This window comes from Alternaria atra (assembly GCF_907166805.1).
Source record: "Alternaria atra isolate CS162 genome assembly, contig: 22, whole genome shotgun sequence".
Classification (NCBI taxonomy): domain Eukaryota; kingdom Fungi; phylum Ascomycota; class Dothideomycetes; order Pleosporales; family Pleosporaceae; genus Alternaria; species Alternaria atra.
In genome coordinates this window covers 1,989,234-2,009,325 of record NW_025091320.1, presented here as the reverse complement: position 1 = coordinate 2,009,325, position 20,092 = coordinate 1,989,234, and the positions used below count along the sequence as shown (strand labels likewise).

Sequence of the window (20,092 nt, the reverse complement as noted above, 5' to 3'; positions counted from 1 at the left end):
TGCCAGTAAGAAAACGACACACTGGGACCTCGATCATGCGGCTACTAGTGGCTTTACCGCTTACGGGAATTAGACTTTGATCTTCGTCCTAGCGCGCGACGGCTCGCGAGATTTGCGGCTAGCGCATATCGCCATGTCCACAAACGTGTTGGAAGCGTTGAGAAGACACACGTATTTTGTGCATATGGCATAGTTCACAGTCTGGTACCCTAATGTGGACAATTACACACTAGCCGATAGCGCCCATGAGAACTTTGGTACTGGGCCCACGCTATCAAGAGGATGTCGCCGTCCATTCCCATGGTCTACCGCCCTTCCCTGGTGCTAAAGAATACGCCACCGCGGAGCCATTCATCGAAGGTCGCCGTCCTGAACATAATGTATTTCAGTTCCCAGTCCCTCGGGTCACGATTTCTTCCAAGTCTTCAGCCCGCCACAATACAACTTCATCGGTACGAGGGACGGCGGTATTGTGGGACATCAGAGTTGCATCTATCGGAGGGCGAGTAGACCAGTGCACATCGCCATTTACTGTTGAATGTTGAAGGGTACGGATCCGGCGATCCGGCGCATCTCGGTCCCGTGGCGTTGTTCGTTTCTTCTGCAAGTAACATCATACGACTATTACATCGAGGCCTTTGACATGCGTGCCAATATCGTACTCCTTTCGATCTGCACAGGCATCATAACGTCTTCCTTTAGTGTAGATCTCGCCGGACCTTCTCCGCATCATGTGGCTCGTGGCGAGGCTATGGACCGGTCGAACTCATGACATGTGCATGCAGCTTCAATGGTGAAACCTTTCTATCCAGTCCAGGATTGCATGTCCAGCTGTGAGGTAGTAGTTATGCACGAAACACGTCGACTTCACACAACTGCACTACAGATGTAGGGGTATGCAGGACTGTCAGACGGGTGTCAGACCAAGACCCTCACACCCAGACTTTGAGAACCTTGGCACACTCGGTAACTTACTGGTGCCTTCGGTGAAACGCGCATGGGGCGGTTGCGTCAACAGTCGTGTGGAGACTGTGTCTTCAAGCGAAACTTCGTTTGTTTGTGCATACGCGATGAAGACGTTAGATGTCAAACAACTGTGGATATGTCCCCCGGACGTGCGGGCGTACGTACTGCAACGTCTGGAGCCGTTGTTTCTGCTTTTGCCGATACTGGGGCGTGTTACGGCTTCGGCGATTGCCAGCGAAGGTGCTAACAGTGCGGAGTTACTGCCGCCTTGAGTGTGGTGTACACACCTCCCAAATAGAACAATCTTTGTGCTGCAAGAGGCTCCTCGCTATGTTGAATAAGGAGTTCATAGACATATTCGTCGTAACTCTGTAGAGAATTAGTTTGCCCCTCCATGCCGAAAGCGAAAGCACATCTGCCATATCAGCGACTTGCATTCAATTCCTCCCAACACTGCCATCGTACGAGCCTTCTCTTCATTCATTTCGCTTTAGAACGCGAAAATTATCGGGGTTACAGCTCCGGCTCTCTCGGCTCTACCGTGGGCGACGTTGACTCGATCGTTTGTAGCTAGCGGACCTCTTACCTCAATAGCAACGTTGCACCCGTAGCCAGGAGATATCCCGCGAAAAAAACGGGTCGTAAACGCGGTCCAGCAAAACCTCCTGCAGCAGTCATTTTTCTCCGTTAACTGTAGTCGTGGCACTCCGCGCTGTAAGCGGCAGTCAGCATGTCCATGCGTGCGCCGCATACCTGCGTCGTCCCCAAGGCCGCACGCAAGCTTTTCGCAACCTTCCATGCGCTCTCAATGCATTGTCTAGCAGCTCTCCCGCTGCTGACCCGCAACTTACCCAACCAGCAAACTCCTTGATAATAGTTTTCCAATGTCGATCAAGGTCGTACAAAACGGCGAGACACGAGCTCTCGCTTACGGACTGTAGGTAGCGAGTTGCCAGCAACGCGGGCTCGGTATTGCGCAAGGCCAGTAATAACGGCTTTATTAAGAGTACGTGCGAGGCCTGTACCCAACGTTCCTTTGAATCCTCGGGACCAATATGCGCGACTCCTGGATTATATCATGGGTAAATGGTGACACCCCACACGCTCCATGCGTTCCACATACATTCCGGTATTTAATCAAGATGCAAGCCATCGGACCTCTTGCTAGAAACGTCGCTGTACAAATTACAGACATGGTGTTTGAACGGTGAGTTTGGTGATGCAAATCGTCATCATTGGCCATTCGCGCTTTAACCGGAACGGGAGTGGTGGGAAATCTAGTCCCGTACCACGTGATGCCGTTCCTCCGTCGCGCATTCCAGCCCTGTAGATCGCCAACGATATCATGCTATCCATCATCAACACCTGCATCTGCATCTAGGAATATCTTACCTTGCATGCAGTTTCTAAACATATCTTATCGCGTTCCCCTGCTTCCTCCTGTCGTCTAACCCCTTCCGTTGCGCGTGAGGTCGGTGCCACGTTTTCGCGGTTGCTCATGTTTGGGACCAGCAGCGGAAATGTCGGCTAACGGGTTGTATAACCCGGATCAGAGTGCTGTGGACACGCGTTGGACAGAGCCCTGGAGCGAGGCGTTTAGAGTAAGTGTCAGCTGCCTGTGCTACGTAGAGTGTTCAGTGAGCGGTGTGCTCAGTGTTTGGTCGCACAGGGTCAATGCGCTGTCGTTGTGGAGGTACACAACCTTGGAGAAAGCTTCGCTGACGGGTGGTAGGCACAACGAGATATTGGACTTCGTGTACCGATCGATTTCCATACTGTGCCGGCCGTATCGCTGGCACAAGCGTGCTTCGCCCAGAACCAGTACGAACATAATGCTTTCCAAAAATGCTTCTCAAACTTGTTAGCTGTCGGCGTCCGGAAATTCACAGTCGACACGTATTGGGATCCGCTGCGTTCAGTATGGAGTTTATGTCCAGTTGAATTACCTCAGTCGAATGAAGACACCTCAGCTGAAGGGCATCTGCCTGTGGCGACTGGGCCAACGGTGGCGCCATCAAGTGATAGTATGAGTGCGGAGATTCCACTGTCTACATTCGATCTTCCATTCAGGGCTGAAAAGCGTCAAGAGACATCCACATCGACACCTGTGTCTCTTGAATCATCACCAGTGGTATCCTCTATCCCGTCGTCAACTTCTTCATCATCGACGAGTGCAGCAACGCCAACTATAATCGATTTCCCAACTCCTAACGGACCACCGCTTCTGCAAATTGGGAGCTATAATTGCACGTCTTTGATGACGCTTGATCTACTTACCGGTATACTAGAGAAATTCCTCGAAACGACAGCTACTACGACTAGTGCTGCAATAACTATGTTTACTTTCAACGTGCACGCTGCTTCATCTATCACCAATCCAGACGCTCCAGCACCGAACCTTTCCCAAGTCCAACTTCCTGAATCTGGGCAACTACTGAGCGATGTGTTGCAAGGTAACCTTTCTGATGACACTTTCACTCCATCTATCTTGGCCGACCAACGCGCAAACTTGAACAGCTCATGGTACAATGTCGATTGGAATAATCGCCCACTCATGGGTTATTACGAGCACTCCAAAGACGACGATGGGAATCTGTTTACGGAAAGTGGATGGCCGACAGAGACTTACATGGAGTTTAAGCAGCTATATCGACTTGTCGCTAGTTACGGCACAATCGCTTCGCAAATGTCGCTATATAACATCGGGCCGGATCTGGACTATGTCTTCCCTCCCGGCACTATCATCGACGAAAAGACACCATCGGTCAGCTCGGATGGACGAGTGACTTCCGGATGCTTATTTTCTTCTTCTGACAACACCATCACCTCGTCGACAAACTCGTCTTGGGCCCTTGCTGACGTACCACCAATTGACGTCAGCGCAAACCCAGACTCCTCGTCCACTATACCCTCCGTTACCAACCTGACCGCCTGCGGTATAACTCCATTTCTCAACCAAACCCTTACAAATACGACTGCGGACAAGAATCCCTTGCCCTACGCTGCATACGTACGCTCCACGATATGGACGTTCGCGCCTGGCCAACCCCTTAATTCCTCTGGTGAAGGCGACGATACCAATGACAACCGCTGCGTCGTCATGATGATGAAACCACCCTACCCAGGGCGCTGGCGCGTAGAAGACTGCAACCAACACCATCGTGTAGCCTGCCACGACCCACAACAACCCTACAACTGGCGCATCTCCGACGACTCCACCTACTACCGTAATGCTGAGAGCTACTGTTCAGACCCATACCAATTCAGCGTCCCACACACCGCGCTAGAAAACTCGCATTTGTTTTCTGCTTTCCAGGCGGCCGCTCCAAATGAAGATGCCCTTTATCTTAATCTTAATGCTTTGAATGTGCCGGACTGCTGGGTCGTTGGACTCAATGGGACATGTCCGTACCTTCCTACGACGGACACAAATCGTACACGTATTGTAGTAGTGCCGACAGTAGCCGCTGTAATCATTTTCCTACTGGCTGCGCTTACCTTTTTCGTCAAGTGCGCGGCGAATCGGAGGGAGAACAAGAGGGGAAGAAAGAGGAGGATGGTTGATGGTTGGGAGTATGAAGGTGTTCCTAGTTGATTGAGAAACGGTAACCCAATGTAACCCTCTTGAACAAATATTTGTAAGTATAGCAGCATTGACCAGAAACCCAAATTTGACATTAGTCACCAACACCTCACCACATCGCTTAGACCAACCTCCAGGGTGGCGGGTATAATGCGATGCGTACCGTTCTCACAAATTGGTCTGGTACATAGTGTCTTTGTTGTGGAATACATGAAAGAAATTTGATCAAGCCATTCATCCCGGCTGCTGTTCGCTTTGTGAAGAACCAAGTCGTATAACATGGCTACCTCTCAATCATTCGTACGGCTGGTTGTCAGTGAAATATCATCACCTACAGCGAATACGACCGTTATGCTTGGTAGCATTTTAGAGCGTCTTAATTGTTCATGGCCGAAAATCCCTGGGCCCCGTTACTCAAATACAAATTCAGCAGCATGGTCTCTCACGGCGGTAAGGGCCTCAACGGAGGGCATTGGGCTGCGAGCGCACGAGGACCTAAACACGTCTTTTACATCAACGATGGTCAGGTTGACTAGAAGAGTCCCCTGGTATCGAGGGCGAACCTGTAAGTGCATGGGGAAAACAAGATGCAAGCTGTTATTCTCATGTACAAACGCTTTCCTGCAAACAACCAGCTTTAAGTCGTCTCGGTTGAACACAGTAAGTCAGTAAGTCGAATATCTTCATACGCTGTTCCTCTTCTGTCACATTTTCCCATTGTCGTAATAATCTTAATGTTTTTCAAACTCCACTCTCTCGAATATTCCATGTACTTGGTCATCGTTCTATGTGAGGATTCTGGCAAGTCCTTCACAAATTCTGTTCTTTCGGACACGAATCACTTCCGTCGCAATAACGTTTGATTGAGCTCGTTCCTAAGTGCACGTACTTTCTTCCAGATGAAATATCTGGCCCACGTGTCTACATCATAGCGCACCATGTAGGCAGCTGTGATGGGCCCAAGCCCTACAGTTTCCGTTTACTCCCACCTAGAGCTTTACCCTTCTCCTCGCCTACAAATTCGACCAGGTTCTCCGTGGTACGTGAAGTGTCTACATTTCAAGCTTTACGTTCGATCCTTTTAGTTGATGTTATCAACTACTACAATGGCGACCGTGTTCCAATTCTTCCCTGACCTGCCCGCTGAACTGCGCGTGAGCGTCTGGCATGTTGCCCTCGAGGACGATTATGACGATCTCAACGGCCGTGACCGAATCATTGAGCTACACACCTACAACCCAACGTTCAAACGGATTGCCGCCTCGGTATCGCGCCGCTACCCAACGCTTTTCGAGGTCAACCGCGAAGCGCGGTATGAAGCTGCTAAAGCTGGCGGCGGAGAAGGGGTAACTGTAAGTCTTTGCTCGAAACAAGTGTTTTGTTGAAGAAACTTGACATACTGACGTTGTCGTGCTCGTGTAGGCGAAAACTCGCTTCAATGGCCGAAAGGAGCCGGAACACACGACCAGCTTCAGTATCTACATCAACTGCTTACACGACATAGTCTTCATTTCAGAGCGGTTCATCTCCTACGAACCCAGTTGCGAACATTTACGCCACCACAGGGTTAACAAAACCGAGGAGACGAGCGAACAACTCTTTATCAGTATACTCCCCGACAGTGTCCTCAAGAAGATCTTGTACCTCTTGCTCACGATTGTCAACGAAGCCAAGCATGGTCGGGCACCTTACAAGGGCAAGTATCTCGAGCTCTTCACTGCCCTAAAGCGTCTTCATCTTTTCGCTCACACCCTCCATGATCATTCTGTCCGAACAAGGCAAGTAATTGAAGCGCATGTGTATAAGGTATGGGAGTCAGATCACTCATGGACACCATATGTATCTGACTCCCTTGGCCCCCTTAATGGGCACCCCGAACATCACAAAACTCTTACGTGGATGTATGTTACCGGTATTACGAATCTTGAATGCGATGGAATTCGCAGAGTTGAGTGGGGTCTTAGGAAAGATTTCCGGGTGCCTAGGGCGAAGAAGGGATCGGGCACTCTGCAAAAGCTTGATTGAAGGATGGGGATAACGGGCATGTCTTGAGGGGCGATAGGGATCAAACCGGAAAGATGCAGGACTGCAACCAAAGGTCAGACGTACCCATCAAAGCAAGACAGGCTGTTCAGAGCAAACGACACGCATTAGAACAGATAATGAAGAGTAGAAATAAATCTCATTGCCTCCCAAAGCCAAGACTCCCACTATGCACAAGTCATCTCTCTACACACCCTGCACCTTGCGATAACTCGGCGGCTTAAGTGTCCGTCCCAACAACTTAACCGCATAAGGTGGTACAAGACTAATCGCCGCAATAACCGCAAACTTCCACCAAAACGCCAAACTACCCACGAAGGCAAGATCAAAATACCCTGTCAAAAAGGGCACAGAGCCAAAGTAGATGGCCGCCGTACCCACGATACTAGCAATCATAAGCCAATGCCAAGTCGTAACCTCCATAGCCACCATGACCAGTTCATTGACAATCAGCACCGAGAAACTGACACTAACCATTTTGAGGAAAGTGGGATCGGGTGCTGCGGGGGGTGCTGTAGATTTACCGGCGCCGATGAGGAGTTGCGACAAGCCCTGAATGATGGAGCCTTGGTAGATGGACACGGCGACCCAGATGAAGAAAGACTTGTAGCTCAGCGACCGCCCAGTCTTGAGTTCGGCGTAGAGTTCCGGGTAAAGGTTCGCCACACTCTCATCCACATCGCGATCCAAGACAAGGGAGAAGACGGGCATCATGGTGTAAATAGTGCTGTAGCCGACGAGCAACCAGTCCTTGTACAGAGCGTCGGGTTTGAATTCACTCGCGACGGAAAAGACGGTCTGGCAAATACTGATAATGAGACCGCGATGAATAACGAACTGACTCAGTTTAGCAGAGCGCTTGTACGAGTTTCGACCGTGCCAGACGAGTAGTTTGACGAGGTAACAGAATTGCTCAATGGAGAAGTCAGCTGCGAGGGAGGCTTGACGACCTTCTTTTCCGACGATACCGACGCCGACGTCCGCGGCTTGGATCATGGAGACGTCGTTGCCGCCGTCACCGATGCAACATACGCGCTTCTTTGTGAATTCGCGGATTAGGCGGGCGACGTCTGCTTTTTGCGTGGGGGAGCAACGGCAAGCTACGACGGTGGGGAGTTGGACAGCTACGGAGATGAATTCCTGGCGGAAGTGTTGGAGGAACAGGGCGAGGGATTCCCCATCGATGAGGAGGCAGGCATCTAATTTTCCCCGAAGGAAATCGAGGTTCCCGGAGGCGAGGTCTTTACGTTTGAGCTTGGCGATTGTGTGGACGTATTGGCCACGGGCTACGAGTTTGGATGAGACGGCTACGCAGCGAGCGGTCTCTACTTTGTCGCCTGTTAACATCCAGATCTTGATGCCTGCGTTGCGGAGGAGTTCGAGGGAGGGCTTGACGTCTTTCTGAAGCTTGTCTTCGACACCAGTGACGCCGAGAAGTTCCAGGTCGTTCTCCAAATACTCTTTTACTACATTGGCGACGGCGGCATCGCGGTTGTTAAGGGCAAGGGAAGCTTGAGCATGCTTGGTAGAGAAGTCTTGGTAGATTTGCGCAGAGAGCTTTTTGCGACCAACGACTAATGTTCGGAGACCTTCGCGTGCCATGTTTGCTGTTTCTTCGTCTAGCCAATCGTTGGCGGCAACGATGGATGTCATGACTGTATCGGCTCCTTTTTGGTAGAACCAGATCTCACCACCATCATCAGTGGGTGACGATGCTGGACCATGATAGAACTTCACAACGATGCCCATGCGTTTGCCTTCTGACGTGAACGGAAAGACGTTCAAGATGCGCACCTTGACCACGGTATTGCCGCTGTCGCACGATAAAAGAGTCATAGATTCGCGGTCGCGGGACAGTAGCTTCAAGCCAACAGCTTCAGTCCACCTGACGATGGCAATCTCATCAGGGGAAGAGGCTTGATACGTGGTCACTGTCTCTCCGTTCTCTTCCTCAGTAGTCGGCGTTACATTATGGCAGAGGGCTAGAGCCAGCACAACATCGCGGACCCGAGATCCAATCTCTCGGCGTGTACGAGTAGCTGAAGTTAGGGGAGCGGTATATGTGGAAGATGGCGTGACAAGCGATGGAGCTTCTCCGGCGGGCGGTGTAAAGCATTGATGAACGTACGATGATACTTCGTCCATGGCTTCGTTTGCGTACGAGACCGTGCCGACATGTATCTTCTTCATGACCATCTCTACATACTGTTAGTCATGTTAGAGGTAATTTGTCAGTACACATACCATTTTGGGTCAGAGTACCCGTTTTATCACTCAACAGGTACTCAATACGGCCCAGGTCTTCTGGAATTGTGCTAGTCCGAACGATAGTGCCTTTGATGCTCTCATCATGATGGATGAACCAGGCGTAGACTGACTTGCCCATATCGAGATTGACACGCAGACCTACTGGGACAATGGTAGAGAACAAGATGAGGAAACGCAGCATGGAAGCCCACCACTGCCGGCCTTCGATGACCTGGAAGCGTGCAAGGGCCACTAGGATGAACGAGAGTGACAGCGTGAAAATGCAGAGCCATTTGGTCAAGGCATTGATCTCCAGTTCCAGTAGACCGGTCTTGGATCTTGATGGCGATGTCGAGAGCGCTTGACGAGTTTGTGGGCCGGTGTATACAACCACAGCCAGTAAACTGCAGCTTGAGGCAACAACAGTGTTTGCCCAGATAGTGTTGTCGATGCTCAAGGATGCTGACTGTACGTCTTCAGGAGAGGCCGTCCCTTGATGCTCATGAGGGTCATACTGGCGCTGGGTCTTAGGTGGCAGTTCAACGGTTCCGTAGAATTCATTGACCTTCTTGTCCGGTTTGCCAGCAACGACGCGGAGCCGTGTGTATTCACCAACATCTAAATTTTGCGTAAGTGGTGAAGTCAGGCGCAGCTTCCAATCGGTTTCTCCGTCTAGCTGATCGGTTCGGATGAAGGCTTCGCCCGAGGTTCCAGTAGCTATGGCACTGTCGACCTTGGCTGTGTCTTCGGCATCTGAGTCGTCAATGAATGCGGATGACGAACTCTGCGCTTTATGTTCATTCTCAACGGGTACTGCATTTTCGCTGGAGTAGCTTTTGAGAAGCACCATGTCGGCAGGTACTCGTTGGTCCTTGCCAAGCTTGACAACGTCTCCAACCTTGAGGCTCCGAGAGGGTTTTACAACTTCCCAGTAGGTGCATGTGGCCAAGCCCTTGCCTGAAAGTCGCTGCTCCTCGTCGTCCATGTCCGCCGACCGACCTACGTCCTTGGGCTGCTTCCTCAAGCGCCTCTTCTTCTGCGAGTTCTTTCCCGGCGCGACGCCGTTGCCGAGGCTGTTCTCCTCAAACTTCAAGACGGTGTAACCTTCCGAGTTTGCTTCTGCGTCTCGCCGCCGTCGCGCGATATCGTCCATTGCCTCTTTACCCAGAGTTATGGATATGACAAAAGCCAGTGGGAAGATGTAGGTGGATAGATAGCCAATCCGTAGGACAGGTATGATTTGCGAGAGAGCGACGAGCAGAAAGTACATGTTGATGAAAAAGGAGAATTCATTGTATAGAGTGCGTGGTAGGAAACTCCATGGGGTATATTTGGCATTGGATACAGCATTGGCGGGGAATCTGGAGGTTTGAAGCTGGCCAACGGAGATGGTGCGCTGCGTGGTTGGATCATGCTCTTCTTCGGCATCCGACTCTCCAGCGTCGTCGCCTAACTGTATGGGGGCATTGTTCTGTCGTGAAAGGAAGCTGGGCAGGCGCATAGTCGAGCCTAGGCGGGATAGGGCGCTCGGTGGTGGTTGCCGTCTTCTCCGTACTGTGTCTTGTGCAGGCAGCAAGGGCGAATCGTCATCCCCAGACTGGCCATAACTGCCAGCAGAGTCCCTTTTGGACCCTTCCTCGTCGTCCAACAGCCCTCTTAGGTCATCCTCTTCCGGCTCTTCCCTTTTCTTGCTTGCGCGCAACCGGCCTACCCTGAGGTTCCTCAGCGGTATCCTCGCGCCTAATTCATGGTATGGTCTTCTTTGCTCCCTTGACTGACGGCGTGGTGGTGTAGCGGCCGACTGCGAGTGCGAGGCCAGAGGGTCCAGCTCCTCTAGGTCGAGTTCCAGGTCCGAATCCTCATCTGGCGCATTCGGCTGATGGTACTGGTGGGGTGCAACCATGGCTCGTGGGCGAGCAAAGATGGTGCTGCAGTGCAGAAGGGGTCGCTGGCTAGTTCCACCTCATGTGCGACGGGCTTAGGTGTGGTTATGGCTATATTGGTTGCCTTCGGGGGTCCGCGGCGTTTCGGGGGTGTGTCTAGATGCGATGTCTGGGCGACTGGCCGTGTCGTCTCGGGTGCCGAGGAGTATCTGGAGATTGTAGATGTGTGACGTATGTTTCGGAGTGGGTGACCGGGTCAAGAGTGAAGGGAGCAGTTGGTGGTTTGTGAATTGTAGGGCCCATGTGTCTTGAAGTCGCGTCACTCTCTGGGCTGGGTGTGGCGCAGCCAAGTGTGGCTCGAGGACAGGGTTGCCGCGGCGGGCCGTCTCAATGTCCAAGGCGCAGGAACAGCTGGCCAGATCGATTTCTCACTCATCCTCCAAGACTACATGCGATGCGATCGGGGCTCGCCTCTGCTATTTGATTCTTGTTGCTTTCCTGGACGAACATCGCGTCTTTCGCTGTTGTGCGACATACAGAGCCTATGCTCTTCTGCTTCTATAGAGGTACGTAGCTATCTTCGCGATCACTGACGTAGAAAGGGATGACGATTACGTCCGCCCACCATTCGCGTTCAAGTTATCGTCGCAACTGCCTTTCACCCTGCACCCTTTTCAATTGCTTTTGCACATGTTGCTCTCTCCCGCATATTTCTCCGTGGTTGGCATTTTGTCCCACGAGGCGCCAACTGTGGGACGTCAACCCACTTCCATCGCCGACACCAAGGCCCAACATTCGAACCACTAAACGTCAATTTCAGCGCTGATTGCCTGAGCAGTACTTGTAGATACCCTTTGAATTACCTAATTATTCCACAATGGACGAAGACGGCCCCAACTTTTCCTATGCCTACGGTGGCGCGTCCTCGAACCCCTCGACTCCCTCGATCCCTTCAAATGCATCATGGAATCCGGCATTGCGCAGCGAGAACGGAGCGAGTGTACCAGTCGGCGCGAAACCCACGACACAACCCCAACAGTCCAAACCAGAGTCGTCGGAAGGAGACGAGGAGGAGGAGGATGAAGACGACGAAGACGACGAAGATGACGAAGACGATGACGAAGAATCAGAAGATGGCAGCGAGGACGACGAGGAGGCTCCCTCAAAACCTGCAGTAGCTGCGCAATCCGTATCAGAACCTGCGAGCAAGCCTACAATTGAAGAAGAAAGTACAAGCGACGAATCTCCCGAGCGCAATGACACCATGCAAGCACCGCCCAGCGCACAACCACCCCAGACAAAAGAACCTCTAGAGTTTGGAACGGACGGTGCGCCAGAGGACGATCTGGTAGATGCAACGCAGGCACTCAATATCGGCGAATCGCAAGCGACACCGGCAAAGGCCGAATCAAGCGAAGAGGAGGACTCGGAAGAAGAAGAAGAAGAAGAGGAGGAGGAGGAGGGAGGAGGAGGAGGAGGAGGAGGAGGAGGAGGAGGAGGAGGAGGAGAGCCAAGAGGAAAGCTCAGAAGAAGAACCAGAGCCGCAACAGCACCCAGAGGAGAACTACGAGCACCAAGGGGAAACCACAGCTCTTGAGGATGCCATGACCGATAGTGTAAAAGTACCTCTGGTAGAAGATACAGAAGCAGATGAATGGGGCGGTTCCGGCGACGACCCTTTTGATCTTGGTGGTAAACCGCAGGAACCACCTCTAGAGACACCGGTGGCAGAAGCTGTTGGGACGACAGTCGGAGATGACAATATTGGAAACACCACGGTAGGCGGCAATACAGGAGCCGACATTGACTGGGGTAATTCGGAGGAGGCGGAAGACTTTTTTGGCGTGGTCGCGAGCCAACAGATCGAACCTGCGCAGGCCGTAGATCAGACTCCTGGCGCGCATGTGGTACAGGCCGAAGCAAAAGCCGCTGAAAAGAGTGAATGGGATTTGGACCTTGACTTGGACGACGATTTCCTACCCGACCAAGAGGATGCACCCGTCATTGAGTTGAGCGACGACGAGGGGTTCCTCGAAGATGAAGCGCCAGTACCCGCAGCGCAACCAACGCAACCTGCTCCATCAGGAACCGCAAGCCGATATGCTTCTCAAACCTCAGCAGCAGCACCAGCAATTACGCCGGCGGCGAACCCATATGCCTCCCAAGCACCGGTTACACCAGCTTATGATGGCTTTGGACGAAACCTGGCATACCAACAGCAACAGCAGCCACCTCGACCGCCAATGGCAAGCTCAGCGCAAAGTTTCGTAGACAAGTCCAAAGGAGGTTACGCTTCGCCTTACGATTTACCAGAAGACATTGTGACTACCCGAAAGCGACCTGCTCCGCGAACAACAGTATCAGCTGTACAGCCAACCCCACCACCTCCACGGACTAGCAGTATGTCCTCGAACACTGGACCCCCTGGACCTCTACGACCGCCTATGTCATCGAGCATGTCAATTTCCAGTCTGTCTCCACCATCCTCGGGCCACTCTATGCAGGCTCAAATGACCGGCATGCCACCACCGGCAGCAGCACCAAAGCCCGCGGTTACAGCGAAATCACCTTCGAGTGATTTCTTCGCCGAGCTGCCTATTACCTCCAAGCCGCGCCCATCAGGGCGCTACACCCCGCAACCGAGCATGCCTGTTCAACCTCAACCTTCGGCCAATCATCCTCCCCCGCAACTTCCGCCAAAGGAGCGTACGGCTTCCACGTCCTCCCTACGCAACGAGTTCATCCCGGATGCTGCAAAGGTCGCTACTCCTCCTCCGTTCAGGCAACCAGAACAACTACCCATGTTCCCGAGTCAACCATCGGTCCCTACGCGAACAAATAGTCTTCCCGTGCCTCAGCCGGTACCAGCGCCTCCTTCGACGAGCAGATATTCTCCGGCTCCACCTCCTTCGGGACCAGCTGCCAACTCAAGATACTCCCCTGCGCCCCCAAGCGCACCAGCAGCAAACGCGCGATATTCGCCCGCTCCATCGCAAGCACCCCATGCTCGTTATCAGTCCGAACCACATAACAACTTGACGCGGACTCCTTCGCAACCTTTTGCGCCCCGAACTTCCAGCCCGCTGGCGTTTCACAGCATACCTCACCAGCACGAGCAGGTTCCCGAAAACCACGCCCAACATGCTCCAAACCACCAGGTTTCGCAATCGGCTGATGGAATGCCTCGCCCCCCTATCCGAAGCCCACTGGGAGAGGTTAGTGAGATTGAAGAGCCAGAGCCAGAACCAATACTTAGCTCAAGGCCGCCTACATCTGGAAGATCAGAGACTCCACCTCTAAGAAGTACACCTTCATCAGTAGTTGGCTCACCACGGAAAACTGATAACTACGCACCAAGATATCAGCCAGCTCAGCCAGCAGTTCCACAACGCTCCCACTCCCAGTCTCCAACAGCGACCATGAAACAGCCTGGACGCGGCTTTGGTAGCTCAGAACCCACAGGAACTCCTTATGGCATGATGCCGTCTGCAATTTATGGTGGCCAGTCTACCATTTCCAATACTGTCAACAAAATCCCTCATCGTCGGCAAGCATCGACGACCTACGATTTCATTCTCCCCGAAGACGAGCGTTCGGCAGATCCACTCGAAAGGTGGAAGGGCCATCCTGTGTTCAACTGGGGCCTAGGGGGTAATATTGTGACGAGCTTCCCTAAACAGATTCCTCGATACGGGGGTGGTGGATCCGCGCCGATGATGAAGAGCAATCCTGGTGAAATCCGTATCCAGAGTGTCAAAGAGGTTTTCCCTCTACCAGAAGACATCGCTAAGTTCCCTGGTCCCCTCAAGGCTAAGGGCAAGAAAAAGGATGTATCAGTATGGCTAGGCCGTAAGATCGAAGCATTGGACAACCAGTCCAAAGAACCAGGGCTCGAACACACTATGAGTGAAGATGAGCTCAAGCGTCTGGAAGATCGCACCCTCCTCTGGAAGCTCATGCAGATACTTGTTGACAACGATGGAAAATTAGAGGGCATCCCTGCAGAGACCGCCGTCAAGAAGTTGCTTTCACCAGCTGGTGACGAGTCATCAGACGAAGCGGGTTCATACTCCACAGCAGCCGACATCGTCGGGCGTTCAAGATCTAATACTTCCAATCTTCAGGCAGAACCTGTAGATCCCCGAGCCGTCGAAGACTTGCAGAGTATGCTCGTTAAGGGTGACCGCGAGAAGGCCGTTTGGCACGCTGTCGATCAGCGACTATGGGGACATGCTATGCTGTTGTCTTCTACTCTTAGTAAAGACATATGGAAGCAAGTTGTTCAAGAGTTCGTTCGAAAGGAAGTTAAGAAGGCTGGGCGCAGCAACCAGGCATTGGCTGTTCTGTACGAGGTCTTTGCTGGCAACCATGAGGATTGCATCGACGAACTGGTACCCGCTTCAGCTCGTGCTGGTTTCCAGATGGTGAGCGCCGACGGTGCTGGCGCAACACAGAACGCACTACAAGGTCTTGACAAGTGGCGCGAGACGGTTGCACTGATCCTAAACAATCGCAGTGAAGGTGATGCATCAGCACTTCTCTCGCTTGGGAGACTTTTGGCTCAGTACGGTCGTGTTGAAGGTGCGCACGTATGCTTCATTTTCGCCCGTTCGGTTTTGAAGGTCAGCGGAGTCGATGACCCACAAGCCGATCTCGTGCTGATCGGCGCTGATCATCGCCTGAATCCTCTGGAGATGGGTGTCGAGCTGGAGCCGATATTGCTCACTGAAGTATACGAGTTCGCAATGTCGTTGGCATCCCCTACCGGCTCGTTTGTCATCCCTCATCTGCAAAATTACAAACTCGCACATGCGTATCAATTAGCCGAGAGTGGATACAGGACCGACGCGCAGGCATACTGCGATGCTATTGCAGCGGCCATGAAGGCTGCGACCGTGTCCTCGCCATACTACAACGCCGCTTTTATCGCCAGTTTTGACGATTTGGGCAAGCGACTCTCGCATTCTCCCAAGGATGGATCCTCATCGTGGATCTCAAAGCCTAGCATGGACAAGGTTGGAAGCTCACTTCTGTCAAAGTTTAACAGCTTCATTGCAGGGGATGACGAGGATAACACGACCAACAAGTCAGGCGGGTCCGAAGTTGGACCTTTCGCTAAGATTGCTGGTGACAGTCCTTCCCTCACGCCTTCACAATCGAACGCGGACCTTTACGGCGCAATGTCTGGCTATGGAGTTCCCCCACAGCCATCAGCCCCAGGCAACTCAAGGTATGCGCCATCGAACGCCTACGCGCCAAGGTCGTCCTCGGAGCAGCCACGGTCTCGTTACGAACCTCAGGGTCGGCCGTCGATGGAGTCGAACGACAGCTTCGGCATGCGAGCAGCATCCGACACGTATACACCTATGACTCCGACAACAGGCATATACAGCCCTACGCAGAACCAACTGAGCCCACCGAGTGCACGCACACAAGCTAAGATACAGTCGTACTCACCCCTTCGTCCGGAGTATAGCCCGGCTCAGCCATCTCTTGGAAGCCCTTACATGCCTACACCTTCCGTCGAAGAGTCCTCCTCAGCCCCTGCGTTCGGTGGTTACCAGCCCCAAGCGAGCTTCGACGAGCCAACTCAACCAACAGCGAACGAGTTAACATACGATCGATACGGACCCTCGTCATCTACCTTTGAACCTCCTGCATACCAGCCATACAACCCCGATGAGGACGACAAGGAAGAGGAGAAGCCACTAACGAAGAAGAAGTCTTTCATGGACCTTGACGACGATGACGACCTCGCTGCCCGCGCTTCCGCTCTGAAGATTAGCGGAGGCGGTGGCTCCAAGTCAGAAGCAGACAAGAAGGCAGACGAGGCGTTCCGCAAAGCCGCCGAGGCAGATGCTCAGCGTGACAAAGAGGCCGCAGCAGCAAAGAAAGGAGGATGGCTGTCTGGGTGGTTTAAGAAAGATCCCAACGCCGGCCCTGGCCCTATCAAGGCCAAATTGGGAGAGGAGAGCAGCTTCTACTACGATACAGATCTTGGCAAGTGGGTGAACAAGAAGGGCGGCGCGGCAGACGCGGGTAAGCCCGCTGCAACACCACCGCCTCCACGCGCTGGTCCTCCCGGCGGCGCAGCTCGAAGTGCGTCTGGCGGCGCACCCACACCGCCTATGGGTCCTCCCGGCGCACTGCGTCCACCTACATCCAACCCTCGCTCCTCTTCCATGCCACCACCCATGGGTGTTGCTGGCTCCCGCGCCTCTACACCAGGCATACCAGAGTCTGATGAAGAAGGCTTCGCTGGGCCCAAACCACCTACGCTAGCCAGACCAAGCTTTGGTGCTGCGTCAGGACCGCCATCACGACCGGGTACCGGTATGAGCAATGCTAGCAGTATTGATGATTTGTTGGGTGCACCGCAAGCCAGAAAAGGACCAGCAAGTAAGAAGAAGAAAGCTGGTCGCTATGTCGACGTTATGGCGAAGTAAAACGTAAAACTTTATGGGTAACGACGAAGATATGGAATCAGAGATTACGTAGAGGCAGATAGATCGGCTGTTATCAGTCGAATCGGATCACGACATGTATGGGATAGTGTCATGACGGATGGATTCGTGACGAAGGAATGCTGTGATGCGCGGCATATACGTTGGTTCCTGCATTAGATGGAGTGTTAGTCGAGCCTGTTTCTCGGGACCCATTTGTACTATAATATCACCTTTTCAAGTTTTTTCTATCTTGCAACACTATCGCATTCAGTAAGTTCACACGGGTCCAGAGATACAAGATAGACGTGTCCACTTGGGGGCGGCCCCAGCTTTCCACTATCCCTCCACAAAAGATACGAAGAACGGCCTTTTGCTCGGAGCTGTTGCTGGCTGGGCTGATTGACCGGGGGCGTGATTGGGCTTGACCCCACATGAACACACGCGCACTCCGTTCCGGTAACCACACCCGACAACGGAGATGACGCATGCGGCTGCAGCATCGGTGACATGCGTTTTCACGTGGCAGGGCTGGACTATACACGCCAATCTCCATCGCGAGGGGCGCCTGTTGGATCTTGCGAGGTTTCTTATCGCGCTTACTTGATGTCTGTTGTTGTTAGTTGGGTTTGTCGGGCGGACCTTGCCTTCGCGCATATCAAAACGCCTATCTTTCTGGCGCTCCGATTGCTGTGGAGCGAACGATTACAGCGTCGCATTCCCAGCCCTGGAGCTCCTAAGACCGCTAAGATGCCTAGCCTAGACTCTAGCGGGCTTGACGCCGGCGGTTTCCCAGCTGCGGGGATTTAGGTCCCTCGCATGGTCTTTTATCTTGGGGTTTCGTGTTCTCATTCCTCTAACACGCTGGGTTCGTCGTTTCCTGTTGTCGCGGCGCTACCCTCTATATACTTCGTACTGGACTGGACAGTTGCGACGCGCGGAATCTAAAGTCGTCGCATTCTATCGCAGCGCAAATTGCTCGCGCAGTGGAAGTTGGATTTGGTACTGTTGATTATCAAAAGAGCGAGGCAATCATGGCGAAGAGCGTTTCCGTCACCGAAGGTGGTGGAGGAGGAGATGGCGTCCGAAGACGAGCATCGATCAACGACCCTGGCGCCGACGCCGCCCTCGCGAAGATGGGTTACCAGTCTGAACTCCCTCGGAACCTATCCATGCTGAGTGTTCTCGGCATGTCGTTTGCCATCATGGCTGTTCCTTTCGGTCTTTCAACAACACTCTACATCACGCTTACGGATGGTCAATCCGTGACTGTGCTTTATGGCTGGATCCTTGTTTCTCTCATCTCCCTGGCTATCGCTGCTTCGCTCGCGGAAATCTGTGCCGTGTATCCTACGGCCGGCGGCGTGTACTACTGGTCCGCTATGCTATCAACGCGCGAATGGGCGCCCATTGCCTCGTGGGTTACTGGCTGGCTCACTCTGGTTGGAAATTGGACGGTTACGCTTTCGATCAATTTCTCAGGTGGCCAACTCATTCTATCCGCCATCACGCTCTGGGACGAGGACTTTGTGCCGAATCAATGGCAGACGGTGCTTGCGTTTTGGGCTGTCATGCTCATTTGCATGAGTGTGAATATCTTCGGTGCCAAGTATCTGGATTTGATCAACAAGATATGTATCTACTGGACAGCGACAAGTGTGGTGGTTATTATGGTTGTGTTGTTGAGTATGGCGGACAATAAGAGGGATGCCGACTTCGTGTTTACGCATTATGATGCCAGTCAGAGTGGATGGTATGTTGGCCTTTCTCGTGTTGGTACGGGATACGAACCGATTGTACTGACTTTATGACTAGGCCATCGGGATGGGCCTTCTTCGTCGGCCTTCTCCAGGCTGCGTACACGTTGACTGGTTACGGTATGGTTGCAGCCATGTGCGAAGAAGTATCAAACCCGTCACGCGAGGTTCCCAAAGCCATCGTTCTCTCCGTCGCTGCGGCTGGTGTTACGGGAGTCATCTACCTGATTCCCATCCTCTTTGTTCTTCCTGATGTACAACTGCTCCTCGATGTCGCCAACGGACAACCCATCGGCCTGCTCTTCAAGACGGTCACCGGCAGTGCAGGCGGCGGCTTCGGACTCCTTTTCCTCATCCTCGGCATTCTCTTCTTCGCGGGCACTGGCGCACTGACCGCTGCATCCCGCTGCACTTACGCCTTCGCCCGCGACGGCGCAATTCCCGGTTCTCGACTCTGGGCCAAAGTGGACAAACGTTTCGACATCCCCCTCATGGCGCTAGTCCTCTCCACAGTCGTTGACTGTCTTCTCGGCCTCATCTACTTCGGCCTCGGCAGCATTCAACTCCTTCACCGGAGTCGCCACAATCTGCCTGTCCACATCCTACGGCATGCCCATTCTCATCTCTGTGCTGCGCGGCCGCAGAGCAGTCAAGCACTCAACGTTCTCACTCGGCCGCTTCGGCTACGCTATCAACGTTGCTATGATCGCTTGGATCTGCCTCGCAGTCGTGCTCTTCTGTATGCCGGTTAGTCTACCCGTCGAGGCGGCTACTATGAACTACGCGAGTGTTGTATTCGCGGGTTTCGCAGCGATCAGCGTGGGGTGGTATTTCATCCGGGGTAGGAAGGAATTTTCAGGACCGCCTGTGCCGACGGATGTTGAGCCTGGTGAGGAGGGCGTTGTTGCGGGATTGGCGGTGCAGGATAGTAGGCAGGATGTTGAGGGCAGGGGGGATAAAGATAAGGTTGTTGATGGAAGTCCTAAGAGTGAGCATAGTAAGGTTTATTGAGGCGGAGGATGTAGAGAGCGTAATTTTTCTGGAGCTAGATATGTTGTGAGATTGCATGTTACATTACATATATAATTGAGAGACTACATCGTAGCTTGCAATGTCTGAGGTGCATATTAACATGTTCAAGGCTGTAGTGACAAACACGGTAGCTTTCCG

General features: G+C 52.9%; 5 protein-coding genes across 5 annotated transcripts; 4 read left to right on the top strand and 1 right to left on the bottom strand.

Moving 5' to 3' along the window:
* Window positions 1–3,301: 3,301 nt before the first annotated feature.
* Window positions 3,302–4,561, top strand: ALTATR162_LOCUS3441 (uncharacterized protein; the record flags this gene model as incomplete). Its single annotated transcript, XM_043311047.1, has 1 exon — window positions 3,302–4,561. One exon carries the CDS (start codon window positions 3,302–3,304, stop codon window positions 4,559–4,561), a length of 1,260 nt encoding a protein of 419 aa, XP_043166982.1.
* A 1,094-nt stretch (window positions 4,562–5,655) lies between these two features.
* Window positions 5,656–6,574, top strand: ALTATR162_LOCUS3440 (uncharacterized protein; the record flags this gene model as incomplete). Its single annotated transcript, XM_043311046.1, has 2 exons — window positions 5,656–5,901; window positions 5,972–6,574. The coding sequence occupies 2 exons, from the start codon at window positions 5,656–5,658 to the stop codon at window positions 6,572–6,574; spliced, it is 849 nt and encodes a 282-aa protein (XP_043166981.1).
* A 204-nt stretch (window positions 6,575–6,778) lies between these two features.
* On the bottom strand, window positions 6,779–10,742 carry ALTATR162_LOCUS3439 (uncharacterized protein; the record flags this gene model as incomplete). Its single annotated transcript, XM_043311045.1, has 2 exons — window positions 6,779–8,790; window positions 8,837–10,742. 2 exons carry the CDS (start codon window positions 10,740–10,742, stop codon window positions 6,779–6,781), a joined length of 3,918 nt encoding a protein of 1,305 aa, XP_043166980.1.
* An 857-nt stretch (window positions 10,743–11,599) lies between these two features.
* ALTATR162_LOCUS3438 (uncharacterized protein) lies at window positions 11,600–17,168 on the top strand (the record flags this gene model as incomplete). The annotated part of the gene is made up of 2 exons (XM_043311044.1): window positions 11,600–12,036; window positions 12,086–17,168. The coding sequence occupies 2 exons, from the start codon at window positions 11,600–11,602 to the stop codon at window positions 17,166–17,168; spliced, it is 5,520 nt and encodes a 1,839-aa protein (XP_043166979.1).
* A 1,031-nt stretch (window positions 17,169–18,199) lies between these two features.
* ALTATR162_LOCUS3437 (uncharacterized protein) lies at window positions 18,200–19,933 on the top strand (the record flags this gene model as incomplete). The annotated part of the gene is made up of 3 exons (XM_043311043.1): window positions 18,200–18,918; window positions 18,981–19,386; window positions 19,424–19,933. 3 exons carry the CDS (start codon window positions 18,200–18,202, stop codon window positions 19,931–19,933), a joined length of 1,635 nt encoding a protein of 544 aa, XP_043166978.1.
* Between the last annotated feature and the right edge of the window lie 159 nt (window positions 19,934–20,092).